The sequence below is a fragment of the Notolabrus celidotus genome, chromosome 13 (genome assembly GCF_009762535.1).
Source record: "Notolabrus celidotus isolate fNotCel1 chromosome 13, fNotCel1.pri, whole genome shotgun sequence".
Classification (NCBI taxonomy): domain Eukaryota; kingdom Metazoa; phylum Chordata; class Actinopteri; order Labriformes; family Labridae; genus Notolabrus; species Notolabrus celidotus.
Window position 1 is genome coordinate 10,285,534 of NC_048284.1, and position 21,387 is coordinate 10,306,920.

Sequence of the window (21,387 nt, forward strand, 5' to 3'; positions counted from 1 at the left end):
TACGTGTTGCCCCTGCAGGGCTTTCAGTCATGTAATCATGAACTTCTTTCACCCCCGAGCAGAGGGATTTGCTCTTTTTGTCTCATAAATAAAAGCACATGTAGATGAATTATCACATCAGCTGAAACCAATTTATTTGAATTAACTACCAACAAATCCTGATTTAGGTTAAGGGAAATATCCTTTTTTCAATACAAATATCCGGTCAACATTGATGTTTGTTTTCACATGAATCACATGCAAAGCCTCTTGACCTTTTCACTGGCTCCCTGGGCCAATCACAGCACAGGAGGGTATGATTACACCCTAAACTGATGGAAGGTGAACAGAAAGGACTGCTAAATATCAGTTTGTCTGTCTCTGCGAGGAGCTACAAGCATTACTTAAGAACCAGGGCTGCATGGAAAATGTAGTTTAGATTTCAAACTAGAATCTGGAGCCTTGCATCCAAAATGCATGCACACATTCATGCATGTGCACACCTCTCACTGAGCACTACAGGGATTTTTCAAGAATATTTTGGGGCCTTTTTTTCCTTTTTTTGCCTTTTGATAGGAAACCTTGAGAGAGACCGGAAATATGGGGCGAGAGAGCGAGATGACATGCTCTAAATACTGCTGGGACCGGGAGTCGATCCTACGACCAGTGCGACGAGGACTGCCGCCTCTGCACACGGAGCGCCTTCTCTAACAACTGCACTATACCAGCGCTCCTCTATGGGGAATAACACTGCTTAACACAACATATCACAACTTCTAACCTCTATTTATGAGCTCATAAATATCTCACAATGCAATAGCACATTTATGAGCTCTGGCTTTGTTACTTGCCTTTTACTGTAACTGAATCCTACAGTTTAAACCACAGTTTTACACTCGCTGACTCAGCCTCCCGTTTTACAACCATGTTCACGGTTCATAAATGGCTTAGAAGTTATCCCAAAAGAAAAACAGAACAAGCCTTTCATCGACATTCTCCAGCAGGGGCCCATTTTGCGGGGAAACGATGCTTAGCTCCGCTGGGATTTGCAGGAACGGATCTGTCAGCGTATGAGGCCCTCAACACAGCACTTCAGCTTTTCTTTATTTCAATTCTTCTAATTGTGTCTATGTTTTGTACTCTATTAATTTGCTCTTATTCTTCTTAGCCATTTTGTCCTCATTTTCTCTCTTTATTCTTCTTTGTTCAAGGACACAATGACTACATCTGCCCTGCAACTAATCAATGCACTATAGACAAGAACCGCCGTAAGAGCTGCCAGGCATGTCGCCTTCGCAAATGCTACGAAGTCGGCATGACAAAGTGCGGTAAGTGACTTCATGTTCTCTTACTTGTTGAGGATTTTCTCCTTTCAGAGGTTGTTGTTGTTTTTTCTCTCTATCTACACTCTGCAACACAAGAAGCTGTATCAGAATGACAAGACTTTTGAAGATGAAAAGTTCCAGGGGAACTTGTTTTTTTCAAGAATTCTTACCTACCTCATACCCAGAGTGTTATGCCGCAGGAGAGTTTGTTTGTCTTCATGTAAAGTTAATCTGTCCAGCAGCTGAATAAAGTGGAGTTTCCATTTTCCATTGACCCCTGTAAAAACATGTGTTTCAACTTCTTTTTCCAAATCTACTCAATATTTTTTATTATTTACAGTGTCAAATAATAATGACCGATGTAAAGGTGTCTCTTTGTCCCACTGACCCAGTTTAGCTATCCAGGCTGCAACTTTATAGTTTTTATGAACAGCTCTCACGGTATTATTTATAGCTCTTGCAGGCAGCTGTAAACACACTCTAAAAATTAACATTACACAACATGACCAGCCACAAACACCAGACATGCACAGTTAGCGCCTATATGTGTGACAAGGTGGCACATTTAGACATTTCCTCAGGAATTTATGGATACCAAAATCACAGAAGAAAATGAGGAAGAACATTTGTGTTAAATTCATAGTATAGAGAATCTATCTCTCTCCCCCAACAGTACATCCACTCTGGTTCACACCCTGGTCACCTCCCGCCTAGATTACTGCAACTCCCTTCTTTTTGGTGTACCTGACAAATCCATCCATAAACTTCAACTGTTTCAAAACTCCGCTGCCCGCATCATCACCAGAAACCCCTCCGCCAGCCACATCACACCTGTCCTGCAGCAGCTCCACTGGCTTCCCATTAAATACCGCATCATTTTCAAGATTCTGTTCCTCACTTTCAAGTCCATCAACAACCTAGCCCCTCAGGACCTCATTGACTTCCTCGGCTCCTCCAAACAAAAATGCCCACCCGTAGTCTCAGGTCCTCCTCTTCCATCCAACTCACCTTCCCACCTGCTTGCTTGACCACCATGGGGTCGAGAGCCTTCAGCCGTTCGGCCCCCCGCCTCTAGAACTCTCTCCCCCTTGACGTACAAAATTCCATCTCTCCCACCACCTTCAAATCCCGCCTAAAAAACTCACCTTTTCCGCCAAGCATACTCACTCTAATCTGTCTCCTTGGGACTGGAATGACTTCCCCTCCCCCTTTCATTTTTCTAGTATTGTATTCTCTATTCTAATGTATTTATTTATTTACTGTTGAGTGTTGCTTTTATTATTGCTATGTTGTAAGGTGACCTTTGGTGTCCAGAAAGGCACCTATAAATAAAATGAATTATTATTATTATTATTAAAAGAGACTCAAATTCACTTCCAATCTTGTTCCATACCTTATGGATGTGTCACTGAGGAAAGAGTGTGATCATAAATACACAATGAATTTAAAAGATGGCTGATTGGATTCCCTCACTTTCTTGTGTTCTGAAGCTTCAGGTTGCATTAAGAAAACAACATGAAAGCTGCAAAGACTATTTGTTATTTTGATTATTATGACTCACTAAGGTTATTGTTGTGTGTGTTCCTAGGCAAAATTTGAGTCATAGGTTAGAGCAGTAGAAAAATTTTAAACATTAAAACCAAAAAAAACTCAGCCATGTTTAAAAAATAAAGATTCTGAACTATGCCAAAATAACACGAAAAGGCTGCAGTCTGTTTTAATTCCTCGTTTTCTTTCCATCAGGTATTCGAAAAGAGCGTGGAAACTTCAGGACCCCTCAGGCCAGACGAGTCCGACCGTCCTCCCAAAGCAGCACTAACAACCCAGCGGTGTTAAATGGACCAGCTGCGGTTTTGTTGAGCGCACCCCGTCCTCCTGCACTGACCCCAGAGCAGCTGATAGAGAGAATAATGGAGGCCGAGCCGCCAGAGATCTACCTCATGAAGGACATGAAGAGGCCGCTGACTGAAGCAAACATCATGATGTCGCTCACCAACCTGGCTGATAAGGAGCTGGTTCACATGATCAGCTGGGCCAAAAAGATTCCAGGTGTCTAACAGAAGATCCACATTATAATGTAGACTTTTATGGTTTTATAACTATTGTTTGATAGCTTTAGCATATAGTTACATCAGTGTCACAGGTCATTTCTTTAACTGATAAGACAAATTATAATTTCAGCAGTTTGATGGATAGATAGATAGATAGATAGATAGATAGATAGATAGATAGATAGATATAGATATAGATAGATAAAGCTTTACTGTCAGAAATTCTTCTTTGACAGGGCTCAAACAGGCGCACACACTTCACAATAAAACAAAAACATATAGTTGAAACACATAATAAAAGACAAGCATCTATAAGCATAATCAGCAACAGGCTACGGTGCTTATTTTAAACTGTTCAGGGTGGTTATGGCACAGGGAATGAAAGATTTATTGTAAATGTTCTTGCAGGCCAGTGGTACTCTATACCGTCTGCCTGATGGCAGCAGCATGAAGGAGTGGTGGAGTGGGTGTGAGAGGTCCTCAGTGATCAGGGTGGCTTTCCTCATCACTGAACGGCTATACAGTTCAGATAGGGGGGTTTGGAGTGAACCGGTTATTTTGCTGGCCTGATTGTCAGTGCGGGAGAGTTTTGTTTTATGTTTGATGGTAAGAAAGTTGTACCAAGATGAAATATTGAAGGTGAGAGTTGATTCAATGATTGACCTGTACACCAAAGTTAAAATATTACTGCTTACATCAAATGTCCTGAATGTTTTGAAGGTAGGACTGCAGTTTGTGGAGTAGATTATGATATTGTCTTGTCATTGCCAAATCATTAGTTTGTTAAAAAAAAATGAGTCCACACAATTGCACACACAATTGAGTCCAGGGTAAGTAGTACAATACATATTTCTTTGTTTTCTTTCTGTAAGTTGAATCAAAAAAGTTTTAAAGGGCATCAAGAGAATAACTGATATTGGCCTGACAGCAATTGTCTGTGTTTTATGTAGCATGCAAACGCAGCTCTGCAAAACTGAGTAGCATTGTTTTGGGACAATAAGTTGGACAATGAGCTGTGACTTTTATCACTGTCTCTGTTAATTAGAGAAATGATAAAAGATGTTAAAAAAAAATCTTTGCACTAAAATGAAAGTTTTGAAACAGGTTTCTGTGACCCCTGCTGGTTACAAGCCCTTCCTCTGCTTTAGACACCATGACACAGAAACTTTTAACCTCAACCTAAAGTGACATATCTGTGTGTCCTTGGTCAGGTAGTCACTCTTAGCCCCACTGCAACCAGATAACAGCACAGGCCGTTCATCTCTGTGTGCACATGTTTAAACAAATCTGTTCTTAACCTATGACCTTTTTGGGGGGCCTGCTTCAAAACATCGTGAAAACACTTGAGGAGGCCAGAAAAAAAGTCAATGTTATTGTAGAAAAAAGACAGTGCAAGTGCCTGAGAAACCAGACAAAGCAGTTTAATATCATTTTTAAATAGTTTCAGTTTGCATCAACTTTAACCAGATAACTTATCATTTCAGATGAATCAAGCGGCAACCTCCGATCTAAAAATATGAGTCCAATGCAGAAGTGCTACAAAACTGCAGTTCATCGAGGAGCCGCTTGAGGCTGGCTCCGGAAGTACCTGAAGTCACATACACATAAATGGGAAAAAGACAATCTTTACAGCAGAAATAAACATGTTTACAGCCTGGTACAAAAGACGAGTGTAGTCTGGATAGCTCATTTCTCGATCGGCACACACTGTAGGTATCAAAGATATTGAGATTACCAGTCTTCCAATGAGAGGCACAGCTGACTGTGGAAACACTGTAGCGGTTGGCTAGGAATTTCAAACTCCGCCTCTTTGCGTCACAATCGCTCGACAGCAGCAATATGGCTGCCGCCGACAATTGACCTCAAACAGTGCTTCAGAAACAGATGGGTGACTTCACAGATACTATGTCCATATTTTATTCAGTCTATGGTTTGAATAAGACAGTCGGAGTGTTCCCTCTCACACCTCAAACATTTTAATTTTCTCCCCTTTGGCGCCTGGTTTTTATCACCACCTCATTAAAATGATTAAACACACACTGAGGACCAACCATACAGAACGTCCGCCAGTATAGATTTTATGGTGTAATGATTTTAAAAAATCTTTCTTTGTGTCCCTCTTGACTATTTTGTGTTTTGATCTCATGCTGCAGCCTATTGGGGGATTTTATTGAAGACTGAACCAAACGTAGAGCATTACTGATAACACTTAATCACGAACTTTAAACTGTTTGTTTCTCCAGGGTTTGTCGAGCTTAGTCTGGTGGACCAGGTGCACCTGTTGGAGTGCTGCTGGTTGGAGGTTCTGATGGTGGGACTGATGTGGAGGTCAGTGGACCATCCAGGGAAACTCATCTTCTCCCCTGACCTCAGCCTGAGCAGGTACCACCGACAAAATCCCACAACTCACAAAGAGTCTGACATTTACTGCACTTGGTTCAAGTATATTCTACATAGACTACATGTATTCCAATTCAAGTGTTTCATTGTTCTCAAAGTAGCTGTCTAAGTGGTACTTGAGGACCTTCACAGACATATTTCCTTCGACATCAGTCATCCAGGTCATTGTCAGTTCTAAACAGACTGCTGGACGGAGCAATAAAGAATAAGCCTCTGAGATTCATCAGTATGCTAATGGTTGTCGCATGGGTTGTTAACAGAGTTGTTGACCTCATGTGACACCCATTCTGACAACCCTTAGAGGCTTATATTTTCTAGCTCCGCCCACCAGACTATTGAACAGTCTGAACAACTGAAGAAGCCTTTCAAGGATTCAAGGTTTTTATTTTCATACAAACACAAGCTGTCGCATGAGGTGGAACCAAATTTTGCTTCTCAGGTCCCGTATAATAACCACAATAAGAAGACAAGCAAGAGCATTTACAAAATACTTCTCCTCACCTTCAAAACCATACACAACCTCACCCCTCCATATCTATCTGACCTCCTTCATACTGCCACATCCGCCCGCACCCTCAGATCCTCCTCCTCCATCCATCTCACTTTCCCCCCTGCTCCCCTTGTTGCCATGCTCTGGAACTCTCTCCCACCTGACCTCCATAATACCGACTCACTCCCACATTTTAAATCCAAACTCAAAACTCATCTGTTTAAACTGGCTTACTCCATCTGACCACAACTCCACTGTCCATTCTTTTAAAACTCTTTAAATTGTATTTTATTACTGTTTGTTATTTAAACTCTGTTTGTTTTAATGATGTAAGGTGATCTTGAGTGTCAAGAAAGGCGCCTATAAGTAAAATGCATTATTATTATTATTATTTAGACTGCAAGGAGAAGCATACATAAACAATAATAAATATAAAAATATAAATATTGTGGGTATGTGAAGAAAATAGACTGATTTGAGTTTGGTATGTGAATAGTGCAATTGAATGTGAGAAGAGATGTAAAACATCTCCAAGTCCAGCTGCCTTTTTCTGATCAAGCTTTAATCTGTGGTAACCACAAGTTTCATCAAATCAATTCAGGACAGAGATATACTGTAATTGCTGTTTACTACATGTAGACCAACGCACAATGCCTGCTATGCGACTCCAGCGTTGGCTGCGCACGTTCTTCAAAAATGAGCCCAACGTAGACGTGAGACGCAGTATGCACATGGACAGTAGTGGTAGTTCAGCAGAGAGGATATGACAGTCAACACAGCAGCAGGGACAACAATGGCAGAAAGTTTTAAAGACAAACTGATGGACCAAGAAAGTGGTTATCCACATCTGTTCGATGTGTCAATGCCACAACAACATGCTGGTCAAAATAACCAGCAAGATATAAGTTTAACTACCCTCCGTTTCACCACTATCATCTCTCTCTTTCTCGTCATCTCCTCTATCCCTCTTTCCATCCCCAACACGGTAGAGGCAGTTGTCTGTCTAACATGAGTCTAGTCCTGCTTGAGGTGTCTGCCTGTTAAAGGAAGTTTTTGCTTGCCGCTGTAACTTGCTAAATGCTGCAAAGTGCTCTGCTCATGGTGGATTAAGATGAGATCCGACTGAGTCCTGTCTGTTAGATGGGACTGAATCTTATCCTGTCTTGATGTTAATAACAATAATAATAATATTTAATAATAATAATAATAATAATAATACATTTTGTTTATAAAAGCGCTTTGAAAGTTTCTCTAAGACACTTTACAAGAAAATAAATTATACAATAGAAAAGCAAAGGAAAACAGTGCAAAAAAAGCAAAGCAGCAAAACAAAATAAAATAAAACAAAACAAAACAAAACAAAACAAACAAAAATCAATCAATTATAGGTTAAAAGCCTTTCTAAATAGGTGGGTTTTGAGTCCGGATTTGAATTTGGTGAGTGAGGGAGAGAGTCTGAGGTGTTGGGGGAGAGAGTTCCAGAGGGTGTGGGGCAGTGACAGAGAAGGCCCTGTCCCCCCAGGTTCAGTGCTTGGGTTTGGTGAGAGGGGTGAGGAGGTTGGCATTGGTGGAGCGGAGGTTGCGGGAGGGATTGTATGGCTGCAGAAGGTCTGTGAGGTAGAAGGGAGCTAGGTTATGGAGGGCTTTGTAGGTGATGAGGAGGATCTTGTACTGTATTCTGGAGGTGATGGGAAGCCAATGGAGTTTCTGGAGGACTGCTGTGATGTGGTTTCCGGAGCGGGAGTGAGTAAGGAGGCGTGCAGCTGAGTTTTGAATGTATTGTAATTTGTTGAGGAGGGTGTTGGGTCTCTGTAAATAATATAACATAGAGTATGGTCTAGACCTGCTCTGATTGTAAAGAGTCTTGAGGATAACACTTGTTGGGATTTGGCGCTGTATATACACAAAGATTGATTGATTGATTGATTGATTGATTAGTTGATGTGGAGACCTGCAGAAGTAAGTGGAGGCAAGTTAGGAATGGAGGATAATGTTGGACAAATTAAGCAGAGATGGTGCCTATGGCGTGTTCTGTCCACCTGTCATCAGTTGCCTCAGATGGCCACCCAGATTTAAAAGAACAGTGACCTCCATGACTACTACCATGTCTTGTTTACATCCCTTGAATCCTGTAGTAATGTTTGCTAAATATTTAATATCTTTAACTACATGCAGGAAACCTTTTTTATCATCTACCTGTTTATTTTGTTTTACTGAATCTAGATATGACTTGAGATTGGTTCAACATGCAGTCCTTCTTAATCTAAGTGAGGCACACTGATTTGAGTTTCTGCATCACAGCGTCTTTTCTCTCACAGCTCATGACACTGACATTGAACTTGAAGCTCTGCAGCACTGTCATCATTTTTGTCCACATTTGGTTACAGAATAAAATTGGCCGATATGTAGCGGCATCAAAAAACTGGAACAAAGTGTTCCAAGCTCACCACATTTCAGGCACATCTGCAATGAGCAAAGCAACGTTTCCTTTGTGGTGACCCTTATTATCATATCATGTAGTGGAATCTCTGCAGTGCATACTGCAGGGCATGAGTCATGGGGACATGTTGTTGAGATGATTTACCTACAAGAAAAGCAGCATGCTTTCCACAAACTCCTGCACAAGTAGAAGTCTCACATTCACGTGTGATTGAAGGGAGAATGAGAGGAATTCATCAGCTGTGGTTTGTAATCACAACTCACAGAGTCTGTCCCTCCTCCCCTCGTCTGGTCAAGGACAGCAGAGGCTCTCTCGGGGATGTGTCCCTGCAGTTTCAACTGTTGCTTCATTATTGTACAGTGCTGTCCTCCAACCATGTGAACTGTTCTTGACCAGGGTTATGAACCGAATACACAAAGACTGACATCAATAGACTTCTGAATCACCTCAAAGTAAGATTAGATAATATTTTATTGATCCCTGGGGGGAAATTCGGTTGTTGCAGCAGCACAGATATAGTAGCAAGAGTAGTACAAGAGTAATGGAGAACAAATAAAGAAAAAAAATTAAGAAAAATGTGAAGGTATATACACAAATGTTACACATGGTATAAATAGCTGTAATTATTACAGGCAGTAAGGACATGTTATGCAGAAGTGACATGGTGATTATGACAGATGGCAACAGGGTGATGTAAAAAAGACAAAAATATAATGTGCACTGAGGCAGTTGAGGTGCAATATGCAATATAAATATATATGGATATATAGATAAGTCTGTATGCAGAGAATAGTAAAAAACGCTATATAGTAATAACATGATCAATCAATCAGACTTTATTTATAAAGCACTTTTCATAAAATGGCATTGTAACACAAAGTGCTGTACATAAAAACAACCTAAAATAGAATAGATTAAGAAAAAGATCCCAACCCCAAACCCACCCCACAACCCTAAGGTTAAGAACACAATATATGCAACAGTAGTAATAAAAACAATACAAATAAAATAAATAAATACAAATAAAAAAGAAGTTGCTGAACGAACTGAGGAAACGCTCTCATAATATCTTAATGAGGAAACACTGCATGTAAAATAAGATGTTAAAACTCAACACAGGAAATTAAAATCACCAAAATAAAATAGGTTTCTAAGATAATAAAACACTAAAATATCAAACCATTAAAATAAAATAAGATGCTGTACTTAAAATAAATAAATAAATAAATAAATGAATAAATAAAGTAGAATAAAAGTGACTAACATTTGAACTAAATATTAAATAAATAAATAAAACTGTGAAGAATAAAACTCAGTTAAAAGCGAGACTAAAAAGATCGGTCTTGAGTTTGCTTTTAAAATGTTTATGCTCTGTGCAGCTCTCAGATCTTCAGGTCGGGTGTTCCACAGGCGTGGGCCTCACCGTGGGTCTTTGTTCTTACTTTAAGTACCATTAAAAGACCACTACCTGAAGACCTGAGGGCTCTCACTGGCTCATATGATACAAGCAAATCTGAAGCCAACGCAGAGACTTTAAAATTGGTGTGATGTGGGCTCTCTTTCTGGTCTTTGTCAGCATTCTAGCAGCTGATTTTTGGAGAAGCTGAATGAGAACTATATGGACAGATGACATGATCTCTGCAGATACAGACAACACCAAAGACTTCCAATGGGTGACCACTAACGTGTGAGAGTGATTTTATATCAGTCTATTTGCTGCCAACATATGCCTTTGAGGAAACGTACAGAACAATGGTCATCTTGGTGTGATTAAACTAGAAAAAGCAAAGTTCTGCAGAAGGCCCACCATTTTTCTATGACTTAACTGGATCATTAAATGTACTTGAACATCACCGTAGTATTAAAATGTTGAAGAAGTTTTAAAGAATGCATCATATTTATCAAGGTCATATTTTTAACATATTGAATAAATGTAGTTTTGTGAAAAAGATAATATTTTGCTCAAAAATGTGGCAGGGAAAATGTATGAGCACAAAAAGATGTATGAAACTGTAATAAAAGTAATGTTTAAAGATAAATAAAAGTATCTAAGTTGTATTAAAATGTAGAACTCGGGTAAATATATTTTCAACAGATGTGATCTTCTACTCGCACATAAATCTGCCGTTACACACAACACTCTGCCAAAAATCAATTTATGCTCCTTTACGTAACGCTGACAGCTACACAAGTATTCCTCCATTCTTATTTGTAAGCAAATCTGTTCAGCATCTTTGCAAAATGTCCCACGAACATCTGTTGTTGTCCGATGAGCAGCTTGTTTTGTTTGTTTGTTTTTCATCAGAGAGGAGGGGAGCTGTGTTCAGGGCTTTGCTGAGATCTTTGACATGCTGATCGCTGCCACGTCCAGAGTGAGAGAGCTGAAGCTGCAGAGGGAGGAGTATGTCTGCCTCAAGGCCATGATCCTCCTCAACTCCAGTGAGTGAGCATGCTATTCATTGTGCACATGTGTGGGTGTGTATGGGTGGGTAAACCAACATTCTTATTCCCTTGTATTTGGTGGTGCGTAGTCAGTCGTCTCTCTGTGTGATATTTGCATAGGGAGGCGAGGAGATGTATGTGTACGCTGAAATCAAAGTCTAGTGGTATTATTTTGTCCTCACATGTAATCCTATCTGCAGCGTGTGTTCCCAGTGCATGTCCTGATGGGAACACGGTGTATAGTGAGAGTCTGCTGAATGATGAAAGTAACAGGCAGTACCTGTCTGAGGATGAACAGCAGCAGACTGTCTGAGGCAGAGTAATTAACTTCAGACTGATGCTTCTGTTCGTCTTCACTGATGTACCCGATCAGGGTTCTCCTTTTTGCTCTATCTCCTTCATGTCAGCTTTTGTCTGTTTTAAAATATTTGAGCAAGAAGAACAAAAAAATCTGAATCAAAACTTTCAACGAATTGGAAAAGTTGGAACTGTTTTCAGACATTTACACACAGGATGTAAGAAAATTTGATGAATTCATACATTTGCTTCTGAGCCTTCAGAGCTCTAAAGAGAAAAAAATCTTAATTTCTGCTAAAGAGGGATGTACTTTAAAACAAAAAGGTTGTTCTTAACAGGATCTGTATGCTTTCTGGAGAGGATTGGGCCATTGAAACATTCCTTTCTTTCTCTGCCTCAGAAACACTTATCCACGCATTCATCACATCCCGTTTAGATAACTGTAATAGCATCCTGTACGGCACATCATCCAAAGTCCTCCATAAAATGCAATACATTCAGAACTCTGCTGCATGCCTCCTCATCTGCACCCACTCCCATGACCACATCACCCCCCTCCTCCAACATCTTCATTGGCTCCCTGTCCCGTACCTACCGCATACAGTTTAAAATCATCCTCCTCGCCCACAAAGCCCTCCACCACCAGGTCCCCTTCCTACCTCACTGACCTCCTCCACCATCGCACTCCTTCCTGTAACCTGCGTTCCTCACATGCCAACCTCCTGTCTCCACCTCACAGAACCAAGCACCGATCCTGGGGGGAAAGAGCCTTCTCCGTAGCCGCCCCCATCCTCTGGAACTCTCTCCCCACTCATATCCAAACTGCTCTGACCCTTCAACATTCAAATCTCTTTTAAAAACTCAACTTTTTAAGTTAGCTTTTAATTTGTTATTGTACTGTTGTTTTGTTTGATCTGTGTTCCTTGTTCCTTCCTTGTATTTTAACAATTGTACAGTGTCTTTGAGTTTCTGAAAAGCACTATATAAATAAAATGTATTATTATTATTATTCTTTTGACGGTTAGGCCAGCAAAATGGGGGAGAAAAAAAATCTGCCTTTTTTTTAATTCTAAGATTAAAGTCAGAATAATGATTTTTTTTTCACAGAATTTTATCAGGTAATAATTCAGAGAAAAAAAGTCAGATTTTTTTTTTTCAGTGCAGTGGTGAGTTCTGAAACAGGCATTTGTGGCGAAACGTTTGGCAGAGTGATAGAGAGAGATATATGGTATTTATACTGTTTTGGATTGTAATTTACACAAACTCAAATTGACATACTCTAGTAATTTGTATTTCTACATGTTTTTTTTAGCGGTAGGCCATAATTATCTAAATGAACAGAAAAATGCATCAAACATAATTTACATTTAATGCGTCTAAACTATTTCTACTACTTTCATGATATTAAAATGTGTTAGAATATTATAATTTATAGAGATGTATGTGTATATAAGCCCCTGTTACTGTGTTCACTAAAGCAATCTTCTTGCAGTTAATGAGTGGGATTGCTTGATGGATGAACTCTGCAGTTGAAGAATCACTCATCCTCTTCAATTAGTCTCCTTGTTTAACCTTTCCCTGCAACAAATGATCCTCCTGACTCCCCCGCTGTTCCTCCTCAGACAACAACACAAATCTAACTGTTGCAGATTTGTCTGCTGGGGAGAAATGGAGGCTGCATTCGGGGTGGGCAGCACAATTTAGTTTTGATCTAATACCAAATGAAGAACAACAAAACTATAGTTTTTTGTACGAAAAGAAGCGAGGATGATGAATTGTGAGAAAATATATTCTATGTAATGTTTAGTGGATGAGCTCCAAGGTTTTATATAGAGAGTTTAATTTGTGTGGACTGTGCCAATGCAAGTATTAGTACTCAAAACAAGACTAATAAAAAAGTAATGCATTGACTCTACAGGGATCAAACTGCTGATCCTTTGTGGCCTCGACATTTTGAATTAATTTTCTTATGTAACCAACATCACAGAATCATTTCAGCCTCTGGCTCCAAAACATTAGAATAATCACACGTCCTGAATGATAAATGAAGATTGCTGTATTTCATTAAGCTCCTCCAGGTTCGAGGTCATGGGCTTTGTGAGTTAGCGATGAATACTTTGGTGCCCAGGAGAGGTTGGTAAGTCAGAAATGGAAGATAGAGAAATTCACTGCTTTATACAGCGTCTGCAGATTTTCAAGTAAACACTATTCATGGCCTTACAAAAGAAAATATGAACAGAATCCATCCATCCATCTATCCATCTATCTATCTATCCTCTTCCGCTTCTCTGGGTCTGGGTCGCGGGGGCAGCAGTCTCAGCAGGGAAGCCCAGACACTCCTCTCCCCGGCCACTTCCACCAGCTCTTCTGGGAGGATACTGAGGCGTTCCCAGGCAAGCTGAGAGATATAATCTCGCCAGCATGTCCTGGGTCTTCCCTGTGGCCTCCTCCCAGACGGACATGCCCGAAACACCTCCCCAGGGAGACGTCCGGGAGGTATCCTGACCAGATGCCCAAACCACCTCATCTGGTTCCTCTCGATCCGGAGGAGCAGCTGCTCTACTTTGAGCCTCTCCCGGATGTCTGAGCTCCTGACCCTCTCTCTAAGGCTGAGCCCAGACACCCTGTGGAGAAAGCTCATTTGGCTGCTTGTATTCGTGATCTCGTTCTTTCGGTCACAACCCACAGCTCGTGACCATAGGTGAGGGTTGGAACATAGATTGACAGGTAAATTGAGAGCTTTGCCCTCTGGCTCAGCTCCCTCTGCACCACGACAGACCGGTACAGCGTCCGGCAGGTACAATGAGGTACAGCAGACGCCGCCCCGATCCTTCTGTCTATCTCAGGCTCCCTCTTCCCCTCAAGACCCCAAGATACTTAAACTCCTCCGCTTGGGGCAAAGACTCTCCTCTGACCTGGAGAGAGCAAGCCAACCTTTTCCAACTTAGCACCATGGCTATGAACAAAATGTAAAACCAAAAAAAAGGGCAAATCCAAATAAAACTATTGCTAATTGCTAATTTTCTCAGGATATACAACAGAGCTGGACTTCATCACATCCTCTGTAACATTATCTGCAGAGGATCAATATCCACCATTAAAAAAGGAACAGGCAGAATACTTGTGCTAAACCAAACCCACAGGTGGACATCCATCTGCCGTAACCAGGCTGAGTTCATCCACTTTACAGCCTCTCCTGTGTCTCTGTTTCCAGACATGTGCCTCGGCTCCTCAGATACCAGCGAAGAGCTGCAGAGTCGCTCTAAGCTTCTTCATCTACTGGACGCCGTAACGGACGCGCTGGTGTGGGCCATCGCCAAAACTGGTCTCACCTTCCGCCAGCAGTACACCCGCCTTGCCCACCTGCTCATGCTGCTTTCACACATTCGCCATGTCAGGTAATAAAGCCGTTTCATGCCTGTTCAGTGTTATGGTACAGTGGTTCCATTTTCCATGTGCAGTTTAAAGAAAAGTCCCTAATGTCTTAAGATTTTGACGCTTTTGTCTTATGTATTGATTTTGAGCACCATTGCTCATGTCCTCACAGCAGCCACTTTCCTCTGATGTCACACTCAGGCAAAGAAGCCCAAGTTCTTTAATAATGTCACACTGCTGTGTCCCAAGTTTTATGTATTTATATATAGTTATATTTTTGGTAATTTTTGCCTTTAATTGATAGTTCAGGTGAAGAAGAGAAGGGAAATGAAGGGAGTAGAAAGTGGGGGAAGACTTGCAGCAAATGGCCGGGGCCGGGAGTCGAACCTGCGAATGGAGAAGGCCCTGTCCCCATATCTCTTTGTCCTTGCCGTTCAAACAGACAGGAAGTTTCGGTGTGATGATCCGAGTGCTCTGACAGAGTGATACAGAGACAGGAGTTCTGAGATGTAAGAGGGCACCAAACCATGAAGTGCTTTATAAACGAACAGAAGGATTTTGAAAATGAGTTCTGTAGCTGACCGGAAGCCAGTGTAGGGAGGCAAGAATTGGTGTTATGTATCTGGGGTGCTTGCATAAACCGCAAGGCCTACGGTGCCCCAATTCTATATTTTTTATTCACCTCTTGTTAACCGCTATCACTCAGCTATTTTAACATTCAACCATTTCCCCTCTGTTACTGTTAGCTAGAAAATGTATCTGTTACAAGTTTGAAGTAAAAACTTTGGACTTAATCAAATGAAATCAGTTCTGAGTCAATCAGAAAATGGTGAAATAGCTGTTTGTGTCAATTTCAATGAAAAGTTTATCCAACTTACAGTCTGGAACTGATCAGTACATCATAATTACAGTAGATAGATAGATAGATAGATAGATAGATAGATAGATAGATAGATAGATAGATAGATAGATAGATTGATAGATTGATAGATTGATAGATAGATTATATTTATTTTATTATATTAATCTATATTTATTAGATTATATTTTGGCCTTTTTGCCTTTATTTGATAGGAAAACTGAAGAGAGACAGGAAATGTGGGGAGTAGAGAGTGGGGGAAGACATGCAGGAAATGGTCGACCGGCCAGGAATTGAACCGGCGACCCCTGCGATGAGGACTGTAGCTTGTATACGTGGGGCACTTAGACTGCTCGGCCACCAGCGCCCCAGATAGATAGAACTTTATTTGTCCTTAATAAGGACATTTGTTGTCGCCGTCTGTACAAAGCCTTAGTGTGACATCGAAGGAAACATGGCTGCTTTGTTAAAATGATTTATAATGGTAGAAAACTCACAAATGTGAGACGGCCCATCATCTGAAGTGAATAACTTGTATCATCAGTTGAATCTGCTTGTTGTGTCACAGAAAACCGAGCTTCTTTTGATTCTATCATCATTGATCCTTCACTTCTCTTTTCACACGTGCAGTAACAAAGGCATGGACCACCTCCACTGCATGAAAATGAAGAACATGGTGCCTTTGTACGACTTGTTGCTGGAGATGTTGGACGCCCACATCATGCACAGCTCCCGTCTGCCTCGCCAGCCCCCCCAGCAGGACTCCAAAGGCCAGGAGGAGGGTCCTGTGGGAAGCGGCCCCTCAAATACCTGGACTCCCTGCAGCACCGACTGTAGAGGTGAACCGCAGTAGTCCTGTGAAGTGTATTTAAACACTTTGCACAGTTGAGAAGAAAAAAGAGACTTTAACCTGAACTCTGCAGGGCGCTGAAGTCTGCGAACTCTAAAAGGTGAATTTTAATCTTTGACACTCGTGTGCACTGAATCTGATGAACTTTTCTAACCAGACAGACCAAACTTGCCATATTCATTGCCTTACCACCACATGATGAAGCCAGAGTGATACAGGAAGAGGAGCAAATACACCTTATTTGTCTAGTAGCACCAGCACTCCCTTAGATATTCACTTCATATGTTGCTGAGATGATTCTCTTGAGCTGAGCAGCTTACTGCATATCAGATCAGATGAACCATATTATGTCCAGCACAAGATGTTTCAGGCATCACAGGATTCCTTTGAAGAAAAACAATGGAGACAGACCCGTTAGAGCAAAGATTTAGAGCTTTTAGCTAGACAGTATCAGAAAAACTCCATGAAGCATGCAAAGACAATTAGATAAATACAGTTGTGCTCATAAGTTTACATACCCTGGCAGAATTTATGATTTTTTGTGGCCATTTTTCAGAGAATATGAATGATAAGAGAAAATATTTTTTCACTCATGGTTAGTGGTTGGGTGAAGCAAAATGTTTATCTAACAACTGTGTTTACTCTTTTTATATCATAAAGACAACAGAAACTACCCAATAAACCATACATTCTGCCAGGGTATGTAAACTTATGAGCACAACTGTATATAAACAACAATTTTTCAACAATTGAATCAGGATCAGAGCTGTCACTTCTTTGATCCTCTGTATCTGGTGTTTCTCTGGAGGTCTGACTGAGAATGCTGTGCGTCAGATGATAAAAAAAAACATGGCCATAAAAAATAATATTTATTCCTCTGTTTTGTACAAGTATTCACCAGCTGCAACTACTTGATGAAATCCTTACAGAGAGATATATTGCATTTTATTGACCACTTCTATGAAAGGAAGTCATGCCTTCAATTATTGAGTTATTGTAGCTACAGAGAACTCACTTAACCAGAAGAAAACAAACCTTTCTATCAAGTCATTTAACCTTTAAAAATGTTAAGCAACGAAATTCCACACAAAACTTGATTCAAATTTAAAATAAATACATGTAATACATGATAATAGAGCTATAATAATTAGCTTGCCAAGTATTTCAACAAGGAGATGGACACTCATCTCATATCTCTATGCTATATAATAAGCTACAGCTAACAGCTAGTTAGCTATGCTTAGCTAAGTGTGTTGATGATACTAAAGTAGTATGATTAAGTCTTGATAGTATCATCCTACATTTTGGTGATAAAGCTAATATATGTATTTATTAAGAGTTAAAACGGATTGACAATTCTCATTATTATGCTAAAAATATGAAGCTGTCTTAGCACAATGACTAAACAATTCTAAATTGTAATGGAGCATACATCTTAGAGGTTTAGCACTACATTTTGGTAACCTAGCTAATTAACTGAAGTGTATGGGTTTTATGAGAAGATAGACTCATCTTTATCTTTCTGATAAATACAGCCAGCAGCTAGCTAGCTTATCTAAACAGTCTGACACAGGTAAAAACAGCTAGCAAAGCTCTATCTAAATTTGACCAGTCTACAAACAGCTATGAAGATCAATCATTTCTAACAATTTTTCACTTTTCTTATCATATTTTTTTGTTCTTTCCTGTAAAAAAAAAAAAACCCAACATAACTTGTATACTCTTTTAAAAAAATCGACTTTGTTCAATCTTTATTATAAGCACATAAAGTAGGCTTTAAACTTTGTTTGGGCATCATATTTAGTAAGCAGGTGTATGACAGTGTATTACGTCCACTATGAAAGAATAAAACAAATTAGAATAAGTACATTTTCAAGAGAAAAACTTAAAAATGTTGAGTTTATTAAGACGCAAATCTATGAGAAATCAAACTCGAAAATCTAACTCAAGCTGCCATATACCTACTTGACAACCTTATCAAATTGTACTTCCTACTTGGACTCAGCAATAAGGAGACACTACTGATTCTAGCCCAGAATCATCAAATTATTATAAGCATCTGGACTTTGAAAAGACATTGCCGTATATTGGGGCTGTTCAGAAGAAAGCAGCACACTGATCTGGAGGAGGTGATTGCGTTTATCTAACAAGAATAAATTAGAATTAGTGCATTATCGAGAAAAAAACTTAAAATTTAAAGTTTTCTTTCTCAATTTTTTTAAAATTTTACTTCCGTAAGTGGTCCTAATACACTGTCGTACAGGTGTTTTATTTCAATCTTTTTTAATTGTTTTCAATGGAAGAAAGCAAACATACTGAATGCCCCTAAAATATTATTCACATTTTATTTTCAGTATCCTCAACAAAAAATGACATTTACTGTGATATGAGACTTTCTGTGGCAGGAATGATACGCTTGTGCCTTTTTGAGAAACTATAAATTGTGTTGGCATTCAACATGCTTTTAACTTTTGCTTAAAGTTAAAACAGCAGACAGTTTTTACTGTCCGTCACAGCTGTAGAGGTTCTTGCTTCTTGGTATAAAGACAGAAAACCTCTCAAAAAGAATAAGATGAGATCTGAAAATGTATACAATTAGAAAGCTTGCTGAACATGGGCTGTATTGATAAGGCACTTGGACATGATTCACTTAAAATAAGCTAACTCAACAAAATACAGAACATCTGTATTGTGGCTGTTTAGAGCTTTGTTGCATCACAGCAGACCTCCTGTTGACCACTAGAGAGCGCTTCACGGCTCACACACTCATTGGTGTTACTGTCATACCTGTGAAAAATCATAACCACTATTTCTCTTTTGACAACATTGCACTCATAAAAGTAAAGCTTTGCTTGGAGAAAAAGGGGTATTATTTTTGTATCTTAAAACTTACTGCAGTATCTTTTTGTGCACATTTGTGATGCAGCTTTGACAATCAGGATTATTGTAAGAAGCATATTAACATATGTAGACTTCAGAAGCAACCCTCTATGAGCACCAGTTCTGTCCTGTGCATTCTGCCTTACTTCTGACCACACTGTTCATCAGCGTATAATGAAAACTGTTCAATCACTCTATACTCACATTTGCTCCATGTACCTTTCATGAAAAGATGGTCAGACTGTCCCCATCATATATATTCTTCATGTCTAGGCCAGGCTGCAACAATGGGGCATATCCATGGTCTAAAACCAAGTCAGTCCTGACTTGATTTAATTTGTTCGATCTCATTCTTGAGCTGTACTCTCCAAAACTAGGCCTTCGTCTTTCTGAAAATCTCCAAAGTCAGCTGTTGAAAGTTCCTTAAAATTCCTGGGACTGCTTCAGAAAACTCCTTAGAAAGTTACGGATATTTCCCTGGAAAGTTTCTGATAATTCAAGGACACTTTCTGAGAATCTCCAGAAAATGTTCCTGGAAAATCACAATATTTTCCCAGGAACGTTTTTTAAAAATTCCCAAGAAATTTCCCAGGAAAGTTGCCAAAATGTTATGACAGGAGAGCTTTGTAAAAAATCCCAAATAAATCTCAGAAAATGTAATTTCCGAGAATTTTTCTGAACATTCTCTGGGATTTTACTCAAAATTTCCTGGAAAAAATCTCAAAATTATGAAAAGATTCCCAGGAATGTTTCTGCCAATTTCCAGTAAAGTCTCCAAAAATTACCAAATAAAAATCTTTAAATAACTAAGGATATTTCCTGTGAATTGCAAGGAAATTTCCAGAAACGTTCTGAGGATTCATACTGTTAAGCAAAAGCCAAAGGCATGTTGGCATTCACATGGATGAGCTCTGCTAAGACCAGACTCAGTTTAGACCAGCTGTACATTGTTCAGAGACTGGTTCAACAAAAAATAACTCTGCAGTTTAGGCCAGGTTTTGGTTAGCAATTATTTCATCCCAGTCCTCAGGGTTAAATTGTATCATTAAGTTGTTGTTGGTTAAACTGGTGTATTGTCAGTCAGTTATAAAACACAAGCTTCAGTTTGTTTATCCACTTTGTAAATCATCAGCCAGTATTGAAGTGTTTGGTCCCAGTTTTACTGTCCTATGAATTTTGCAGCTGGTTGTTTGTTCTCATTGTATGTTTATACATTTACATATTCTCTGTTTGTTACATTATAAAATAAAGCAAACATGTTATACAGGTGACATGTTTCCCTTTTTACTGAAATCCAGATGAACAAAAAAGAGACAGAAGGTCCAGAAGATATTAAGATTCCGAGTTTTGCCCAAATAAGGGCATGACTGACTTGACTCCCGGACAGGAACACATAGCTGTTGGTCAGGAGGCTCAAACTCCGCCTCTTTACGTCACACTCTGCCTGGTTGAGTTCTGCATTTCCAATATGGCTGCCGCTGTTGATTGTCTTCAAAACAGCGTTCAGGAACAGATGGATGATGTCACAGATACTACGTTCATTATTTATACAGTCTATGCTGTTAGCTTAGAAATGTCCTGACCACGCCCATTTTTCTGGAAAGCCTTCAAAAACTAGTAACTTAATGTTGTTGGTTGAACACATAAAAATACATGTTTAAAACAGTAGCCTGAAGAATGAACTAAAGCACTGAGGAAGGTGCAACATTGAAGTCTCAGTGTGAGCATGTCTTTTTTAACTAGCACACTACAGACGTGGTGTCATGAATTTGTTTGAAGATTCACTCGTTGTTCATCATCAGTGTTTGCGAAGTAAAAGAAATGCTTGGAGTCAAAGGAGTAAAGACAGTCAGTGTTTACTACCAGAAAATAAGGAGCATAAATCCACTGTTTGATGTCATAAATAAGCATTATATTATTACACTCTGTACATATACATCATCCTGCTAAATCTACATGCAGTGTTTCAGCAGTGCAGTGATAGGCTGTTCATAATCTA

The 21,387-nt window shown here is 39.7% G+C and overlaps 1 protein-coding gene across 2 annotated transcripts in view; it reads left to right on the forward strand.

The window, feature by feature from the left end:
* Window positions 1–20,659, forward strand: part of esr2a (estrogen receptor 2a) — a 57,113-nt gene extending 36,454 nt beyond the window's left edge. The window contains exons 5-10 of one of the 2 annotated variants that reach the window (XM_034699053.1): window positions 1,191–1,307; window positions 3,048–3,353; window positions 5,599–5,737; window positions 10,991–11,124; window positions 14,639–14,822; window positions 16,289–17,097. In XM_034699053.1, coding sequence (XP_034554944.1) covers window positions 1,191–1,307; window positions 3,048–3,353; window positions 5,599–5,737; window positions 10,991–11,124; window positions 14,639–14,822; window positions 16,289–16,511 — 1,103 coding nt within the window. In that variant the 3' untranslated portion in view covers window positions 16,512–17,097. Of the gene's footprint in view, window positions 1–1,190; window positions 1,308–3,047; window positions 3,354–5,598; window positions 5,738–10,990; window positions 11,125–14,638; window positions 14,823–16,288 lie in introns of both variants that reach the window. The other variant, XM_034699052.1, reaches the window with a different exon arrangement.
* The last annotated feature ends 728 nt before the right edge of the window (window positions 20,660–21,387 follow it).